Source organism: Stegastes partitus, unplaced genomic scaffold (genome assembly GCF_000690725.1).
Source record: "Stegastes partitus isolate 25-593 unplaced genomic scaffold, Stegastes_partitus-1.0.2 Scaffold564, whole genome shotgun sequence".
In the NCBI taxonomy this organism is placed as follows: Eukaryota; Metazoa; Chordata; class Actinopteri; family Pomacentridae; genus Stegastes; species Stegastes partitus.
In genome coordinates this window covers 80,630-89,313 of record NW_007578295.1, presented here as the reverse complement: position 1 = coordinate 89,313, position 8,684 = coordinate 80,630, and the positions used below count along the sequence as shown (strand labels likewise).

The 8,684-nt window shown below is 45.9% G+C and overlaps 1 protein-coding gene and 2 long non-coding RNA genes across 5 annotated transcripts in view; 1 reads left to right on the top strand and 2 right to left on the bottom strand.

Annotated features, from left to right (window-relative positions):
* LOC103362249 (uncharacterized) overlaps window positions 1-3,954 on the top strand; it is an 11,589-nt gene extending 7,635 nt beyond the window's left edge. Inside the window, exon 3 of the long non-coding RNA XR_520452.1 lies at window positions 3,922-3,954. This is a non-coding gene — a long non-coding RNA (uncharacterized LOC103362249). The remainder of the gene's footprint in view (window positions 1-3,921) is intronic.
* The window catches only part of LOC103362250 (uncharacterized), a 20,891-nt gene extending 14,657 nt beyond the window's left edge, over window positions 1-6,234 (bottom strand). The window contains exons 1-2 of the long non-coding RNA XR_520453.1: window positions 6,219-6,234; window positions 5,741-5,743 (exon numbers count right to left, since the gene is read on the bottom strand). This is a non-coding gene — a long non-coding RNA (uncharacterized LOC103362250). The remainder of the gene's footprint in view (window positions 1-5,740; window positions 5,744-6,218) is intronic.
* The window catches only part of foxp3b (forkhead box P3b), a 21,026-nt gene that overhangs the window by 6,767 nt on the left and 5,575 nt on the right, over window positions 1-8,684 (bottom strand). For 2 of the 3 annotated variants that reach the window (XM_008288551.1, XM_008288550.1), the window contains exons 3-6: window positions 3,878-4,053; window positions 1,830-1,920; window positions 1,203-1,377; window positions 162-254 (exon numbers count right to left, since the gene is read on the bottom strand). In XM_008288551.1, coding sequence (XP_008286773.1) covers window positions 162-254; window positions 1,203-1,377; window positions 1,830-1,920; window positions 3,878-4,051 — 533 coding nt within the window. In that variant the 5' untranslated portion in view covers window positions 4,052-4,053. The remainder of the gene's footprint in view (window positions 1-161; window positions 255-1,202; window positions 1,378-1,829; window positions 1,921-3,877; window positions 4,054-8,684) is intronic. The other variant, XM_008288552.1, reaches the window with a different exon arrangement.

Below are 8,684 nucleotides of genomic sequence, written 5' to 3'. Positions count from 1 at the left end.
ACACACACACACACACTGACTGACTGACTGACTGTCACATCCTGTTCTTTAAATGTTTGCTTTGGTCTAATTTGGTCATATCTGATTGACTGATTATTTAAACGTGTGTCATGGTGTTCTTCCTTTTCTGAGCCGGGTCATGACATCATCAGTGTACTCACTTTAGGAAACTAGAGAAATCTTCAGAGACGGCGTCGCAGCCGGGCCAGCGGCAGAGGCCGCTCACAAACAGAGCGCTCGTCCCGTCGTTGATGCTGAAGGAAACAGAAGTGACAGCGTGGACCACTGATGTTATTGGATCACTTTTAAAGGGACCTCAGCGCTGGCTGACGTCACATCACGGATCTGGATGATGCTGATGTGCTTCACAAAGCGTCTCAACCCGAACCTCGACCCAGTCGTCATGTATTTTGTACATTTCCAGCCCATCGCCCATAAACACAGACACGGCATCAAAACCACATCAGGCTTAGCGGCACGAGTCCAAATAAGCCTGATCCGAGACCTAGGCTCACAGAACAGTCCTGATCCGATTAGTTTTGGTGCCTAAACCTGACCAAACTTAATTCTAAGACTAGTGGGCCCAAACAGCCCCCATCTCCTCCTAAAGTAAACCACGTCATCAGGAATCAGCTGAGTCGCTCAGGAACACAATTCATGAGAGGGACGATTATCAAGCAGCTGGACCTGGAGCGGGCCGATGAAGAGGCGGACAGGGCCAGTAAAAAACTTTCTGGACTAACTGATGGTACACCAGCCCACTGATGCAAAGGCCTGCCAGGATCTGATGCCCAGCAGAACACTGCTCGGACGGCAGAACCACCTCAGTCCTACGGTTACAATACAGCCGGGAGGGAAACTCACAGGACCGATCCACTAGAACCTGAGCTCATTCAACCTAATCATTTAACTTCAGGTCTGTCTCTAAGTGTAGCCCTGTGATAGACTGGTTACCTGTCCAGGTGAACCTGCCTTCACCCTAAGTCAGCTGGGATAGGCTCCGCCCCCCATGACCCTGGTGAGGATTAAGCGGTGTATAGATAATGGATGGATGGATTTAACTTCAGCATGCAGACACACGTCAGTGCTTCATCGCAGCATATTTTTAGCTAAATCATGAATCAGACATCTTATTTATTCACATAGTTTTAGATTTAGTAATGTGCATAATTTCTAATCCAGTGTAAATATGAGACAGTCACCCATCATGAATCCTGGCCTCGATGAAGTTCTGCCTGGGGCCATCTGTCCTTGAGGGGAGGAACTGATGGGCTGCTCTGGGAGAGGAGTCCATGTGTGGTGAAGACGACGAGGGAAGATGGCTTGCATCCACCTCTTCCTTGCAAATAGAGATGGCTGCACTGCTCTCTGGATGGCCTAGAGGAAGAAAGCATTGCTGTAGGCTTTGGATCTGTTCAGATTCAGATTGGTGTTTTCATCATTGCAGCCTTTCAGTGCAAAAACAAAACATAAAAACTCTGTAAACAACTATTTACAATATAGAAGAAGGATATATATAAAAAGCTCTATATAAAAAGATGAAATAAATAAAAAGCATGAGCACAGAGTGGATCTTGTGTAGACGTAGTGGCTGTGGTATATTTACAGTATATTGTGCTTATTGCGACAGAGAGGCGTTTACGGCTCCGACAGCAGCTGGAAAAAAGCTGTTTTTCAATCTATCCATCACAACAACATGAAACAAAACGCTGCTGATGGTTTGCTACCAACAGCTAAAATATCTGAACTACTGTGGCTCTAAACGCCACCGTTTGTGCTCAACAAAATCCAGAATTAAGCAGATCTGAAACCAGTGACAATCTGTTTACCGTGTTGTCGTCTGAATATTGTTTGGGAAACTTGACGCAGAACCGATGGTCTCTGCTGCTTCAGCCTCATGCCGTCCATACTTCCCCACCGCTGGAAGGAAAAAACACCAGAGTCAGCTACAGCATGTACACAGTGTGATGAAGAACAGGTCCATGGAATCAGCAGGCTGGTTGTGCATGTCTATCCTTCGCTATCCTTTGTCTCACCTGTGTTTATCTGGGAGTTGGTTTACCTCTCATAACTACACATCTGCTGTAAAGCATTTCTAATTAAATCCAAACTTCACCTGTAAATCAGGAAATGCTTGTCCTGGACGTGTCACAATTTGCATCATCATCATCACTAAATGTTTCGCTCTGAAAAAAGATTCCTAAAGGATAGAACAGAGCTCCAAGACCACCAGAGCCAGCGGTCCTACTGGAGGATGTGAAGCTCAGAGAGGACGTGATGAGTCCACCTGTTAGCATCAGAGGAAACAGTCCAGTCATCACAACCAGTCAGCTGTGATTCAGAAATACTGTGTAGCTTAGATTTACAACAGTCACATGGTCAATGGTAAATGGTACTTTATAGCGCTTTTATCCTTTACAGTGTGTTTCTCATTCACCCATTCATACACCAACGCTGTCAGCTTGATTTTCTTGCTTTCCAACAGTTTTTTTCTGTTTAACCAGCCACTCACATATTAGACGCATCACCTGGTCCCCAAGAAAATGGAGGATAAGTTTTAAACATGTTGTGCAAGGGTTGTATTTAATACAATACCCTCACCCTAATACAAAAATGTGAGATCCAAATGGAAGACAATCCCGTCTCCTTTGTGAAAGTCAGAATCCTAATGTGGACTTGTGGTTCTTTGAAGGTGGAAATGTTTCCTACTGCACTGTTGGCAACTGTGATCCCAGGCCGGTCCAACTGGTCATTCTAACCTCGTATGATATACATTCACCAGACATCTTAAACTAGATCATCTTAGAAGCAGGCCTGCAGGTGGAGCAGTGGTTAGCACCGTGGCCTCACAGCTAGAAGGTCGCCGGTTCATGTCCCGGAGAGGACACCCGGGATCTTCCTGCGTGGAGTCTCCATGTTCTCTCCGGGTTCTCCGGCTTCCTCCCACAGTCCAGAAACATGCTGAGGTTAATTGGTGATTGTAAATTGTCCGTAGGTGTGAATGTGAGTGTGCTTGGTTGTCTGTCTCTAAGTGTAGCCCTGTGATAGACTGGTTACCTGTCCAGGTGAACCTGCCTTCACCCTGAGTCAGCTGGGATAGGCTCCGCCCCCCATGACCTTGGTGAGGATGAAGGTGTAGAGATGATGGATGGATCTTAGAAGCAAATATTTAACAACAGTCACTGGGTATAAGTGACCATTACACCAGTGAACGTACTGGCTGTGAGCATGGCTCAGCTTCTCATGCCTTATATGAAGTGGACTGTGTCAGGAAGAGCTTCGTAAAAACCTTCTGCACATGATGAGGCCTGTTGGAGACTCTGTCAGGGAGTCCACATACACATCACAAGGATCCTACATGAAGTTGTCTGGGCCTGGATGGAAACACCTGTAGGGCCGATGGTACGTCATGCAGCGAGAGTCGTACTTCAGTTTGTTGGAGGCTCCTCTGTGCAGTGTGTAAGACCACAAAGTCTGCTCATTGTTCTTCCTTTTCTCAAGTTTGTTCTAAAAAGTTTGTGTTAATTTAGTGACAGTCAGATGAACATTTCATCCTCCTGCTACATGACAGGTTAGAGGGGCTATGAACAGGAGAGCAAATCATCAGTGTGCCACTAACGTCCTGTCATATTAATGCTGCAGCAATGGCTATAACTTGCATGAGAATTATTATAGCTACCAGTAGAACATTAAAATGCTGCAGATATCTGTAATTAAATGTGAATGTACATAATATGGCGCTGTTAAACAGATCACTCAGTGCGAGGACATTTTGCACACTCCTTCTGCAACCCAGGAAAACACATCATGTTCATTTGTGTTGAGGAAGTGGTAAACTTTGTTCCAGCATGTTTGTGTGAAGTCATTTGTTGCACACCTGACTTCCTGAGGCAGGCGGTGACGCCGCTTCTCCGGTCGGAGGAGGAGGAGGAGGAGGAAGAGGAGGAGGAGGAGGAGGAGGGCGTGGTCCCTCCCGGTGCTTGATGTTGTCATGCTGTGGTTGAACCTGGTTCTGTCCACATCTTACACTCTTATCACATGTCTCTGGCATCTCTGCAGTAAACAGCAGAAGCAACGATGTTTCACCACGGAGGCTCCAGAGTTCATGTGACAGACATTTCACTGAGTTTGGGCTTGTAGATGGAAACACATCAAAGACCAGCAACTACTTCAACTACAGCTCCTTCAATGATGCATTGAAGAGTTCATTTCCAAAAACAGATCACTCCATCATCACAGCCTTCATAAACCCACGTCTCCACCGTCTACCTGAGACAACATCAAACTTCAGTTCTCTCTGTTGTTGTCAGATCCACTCAGCTTCTGATTGGCTGATATCATCTCAAACAAACAACATAAAATAAAACGTTTTCTGAAAATCTACAAAAATGGAGTTTTCTGTTTTTGCAAATGAACTCTTCAGTTATAAAGGTGTGGATCTGCTAGCATAACTAGCACACTGTCCAGCGTGGCCTTGCAGACCCTTACATGTGCCATGAACTTCAGCATGTGGATGTCCTCACTGCAAGCACACCAAGGGAAGCACCGAGGAGCCTGAGTGAGGAGATCCTCTGTCATCCACAGCTTTATGGTTATACACCAGCCACTCTATCCTGTAAAAACTGACCCGGGTCTCTTTTTGTGTTTTGGTCTGGACTTACTGTAGTATGAACAGAACCACTAATTTGTCCACAGAAAACTTTAAACGTGGACATCAGACATCAGTTGGGAAAACCAATCATTTCTGTGACTGCATTCTCATTCACTCAGATGTAAAAGTCCTGCACGCAAACTGTAAGAGTGTGTTTGCTGCTGAGTGTCAGATTGAAGGAAGCAGATATTTAATGGATGATAACATTCATGTCCGTAATGTGAAAAGTCACAAGTCTCTAAACTGTCCTAACTTTGCAGACTTTATAAATAAATGCTGCTGAGTGCACACTTGCTAACAGCCCATAGCTGTGCATTCGGTAGCGTTTTGCCTCAGGTCTGTTGTAGCAGCTGTAGATGTGAAGGAACACGTAAATGATCTGCACTTATACAGAGTTTTTACCCAAAGCGCCTCACAATGTGTTTCTCATTCACACAATCATACACCAATGAGCTGCCATCAAGGTGCTGCTGGGAGCAGCTTCAGGTTCAGGGTCTTGCCCAAGGACGCTTCGCCTGTGGAGGGGATGGAACCACCAACCTTACGATCAGAGGACAACCCGCTGTAACACCTGAGCCACAGCCGGCCCACACCTGTTCATTTTGTTTTGTTTGTTTAAACAAAGATGAATGAAAAAACGAAGAACCAAATGTAGGACTTGCATCAGAGGCGGTTGGGTGGGCAGCTGGTCCAAAAGAGGTTCTAGTGAGTCCAGTCTGTGGTTGGGTTCAGGCAACCAACACATTTTCTATAAGGCTCATTATTTCTGTATAACTCTGGTTTGTTTCAACCTCATTTATTTCCCATCACTGTGGGTCATGCAAGCTTTGTACTCACCAGAAGATCTGCTGCTTTCTAAGAACCCTCATTACAGCCCAATGAGAGTCAGGCTCAGTCTGACTGGAAGCCACCACAAAGGAGTCACCGGGCACAGCCATTTGACTGCTGTATGAGCGGTACCGTCAGCTGACCTGGACACCGTCACTTTATGTGTGAGGCTGTCAAACTGCAGCCTGTATCCTTCCACTTCCAACCTTCCTACTTGCTGCTGTGGTTTCAATAAATGGCCAACGTGCAGGCCTTCAGGACAGGCTGCTGAGGCACCACATCTGACCCAGAGGTTAAACTGATACTGTGTCAGTGGTTTTATAAATTCAGAGTTCAGCGGGCCAAAATTTAAAACATGAAAATGACAAATCCGAATTAAAGCCATATTCCTACTCACTGTCTGTACACGCACGAAAAGTTTCACTTTCACTTTGACTACAGCAGCCGAACGGTGACAGCTCGCTGCTCACAGCCGCTTACAGCCTTTTCTTTTTTTCACTAAGTTTCAGAATTTTGTCATCAAACCTTTGGGTGAGGATATCCGCGAGTTTAGACGTTGTTTAATGTACAAAAATATTTACCTGCAACTTCTCTGTGTACATACAAGAATGCATCGTCTGCCCTGCAGGCTGTAGCAAGAGATTTATTCACTGATCCGCTTCACCAGGATCTACAGCCAAGACAGCAGGCTGTCATTCAGACTGTGGAGGAGAGGCCCACATCCACCTAAAGGACTAACCTGGCATGATGGAAGCGGGTGTTGCTGGGTAACGGTGCTATTTAAAATGAATGGATGAATATGGACCCATTCACAGGCTGATCACCTGCTGACCCTAACCCTGTCTGTGACGTTACAGTGTTTACAGAGATAAAGGCTGTAAAGATGCCCATGAGACAGTCCAACACGTACCAGAACCTTCAAACTCCGAGGTCTCCAGTAGACTCCAGTAGAGGCCTACTAGTTAGAGGACCTGAGCTTGAGGAAGACACATGTCACTCCTCCACAGGGAGGTTGGACGGAGACGTCTTGTCTTGAAATGATGTCATTGTCACTACATGTGACGTGACGGTCTGATGAACACCTGCGAGTGACCGACAGCACCTGGCCATGAGGAGGAGGCTCGCGTCAAGAGTTTCAGGATTCGTACTTTTAAATGAGCTCCTGTCTTGTTTCAGCGATGTGTTCTCTTAATGAGACTTGTTTATGTGTGTGAGGTTGACACTGTTCATGTTATTTTAGGCAGTGGAACAAGTAGGCCGATCCAGCAGATCAGCTCATTGTTGTTCCTTGTTAAGAATTTTGGGAATTCTGTGTGTTTTAACATTTTTCTGGTTGTGCTATGATTAGCTGCACATATACCACCGTGGAGGTCATCTCCATCCATCCATCCATCCATCGTGAACCGGCGACCTTCTAGCTGCCAGGTCATGGTGCTAACCACCGAGACACCTTCTATTTATTTTTTTCTATGTGTTGTTTTCTCAACACAAAGTTTATGTAAAGTTTTGTTTCTCGGTAGAACATATCGCTAACTTAGGACAAAGCAACAGGTTTGAAGACATACATCACTGCTCCTCGTGTTAACGAAGCGGTACACCTCCCAGGCATCCTGCTGGGCTGAAAGCTGATGTCAGAGTTGTGTGGTGATCTGAAGACAATGCACAGCTTCACAGTTCAGCTTTCACTGCAGGCAGGGAAACATTAAACTCTTCAGTGGTTCAAAACATTCGATGTGAAAAAGTTTCCCGCAGCAGCCTTCTCACAAAGAAGCTGTGGTTTTTCACAGGTGCTCTCACACACACACACACACACACACACACACACACACACACACACACACACACACACACACACACACACTGCATCACCAAAGCAGCGTGAGTGGCAACCTGCTCTACTTGTGTGCAGCAGCAGCACTGTGACATGTCATGTGGTGCTGTGTGGATGCCTGGATGGTGTTTCCAGAACACTTTCCTGTAGAAGAACACCTCACTCTGTGACACTCAGGTTTAGCAGCTGCACGGAGCTTTTAAATGTTTGTAGTCCTCCCTTAGAAAACAAAAATGTGTAGGATCTGTAACTCCTGTTTCACATGACACTGTTTTTGATCTGCGCTGTGTGGAGCGGTGCTGGACACGGCGTGCACGTCAGCATCACGCCGTGCACGTCAGCATCACGCCGTGCACGTCAGCATCACGCTCAGACTGAGGGAGCGCTCTGCTAGACTGTGTTCAGGCTGAAGGGGCTTTGTTGTCTCCTTACAATAAGGCTACAACCTTAAACATGCTGAAAGGTTAGAAAGAGGGTTCCTCTATTCACATGTCTGGTGTTGTGTGACCCATCCATCCACCCTGACCTCCTCCGTCTGTGGATTTGCTCTACAACATCTTATGATGCATTCCTCTGCTCCTGTCATGATCACCTGAACATCAGCAGATGTGGTGCTGGGGAAGTCATCACTAGTGCTCCACACACAGCTGGTGGATGAACAGGATTCACTGAAGAACAGCTCCAGCATGCGACTCCATCTGAAACCACAGACTGATGTTCTCACACTTTGCCATGTGTGCATGGCCAGGAACTGAAACACACCATCAGTGGGTTTCAGCTGTTGAACTGTGGACAGAACCACACTCCTGCTGTTTGTCTTCATGCTAACCGAAGCTAGCCACATTGTGACTTTAGCTCTGCATTGAAAACACAGACATGAAACTGAGATGCATCTGAACATCTCGCTCTCAGAATGAAGTCAAATACCGTCTGTGTCAAAGTGTTGAAGCATCTCCTCATTCTGTTGTTCTGACTCCTTCCATCACTGACAGTGACACGGACACCTTGTTGTGAAATAAGTCAAGAAATATAACGATGAAAGACGTGCACTACTGCTGTACTCACGTTCTCATTTCCCACTTTCTAGTGGCTGATCAGTTTGCATTAGTGAAAGCTGTTTCTACTGAGTGACGGACCTCCTGTGATGTTCAGTTGAACATCCACCGTATAAAAAGACGTAGAACATTTTACTTCTCTGTCTGACATTAAATCAGACCAAACGTTTCCTGTTTCAGGTCAGTCAGGATCACCAACATTATTTATATTTGCTAAACACCAGAATAATGAGAGAATGTTTTATGACTTTCTTCAGAGTCAGAAGTTTCCATCCATCTCCTCAGTATCTGCTAGCGTTGCCTTTAAACTCTATGACTT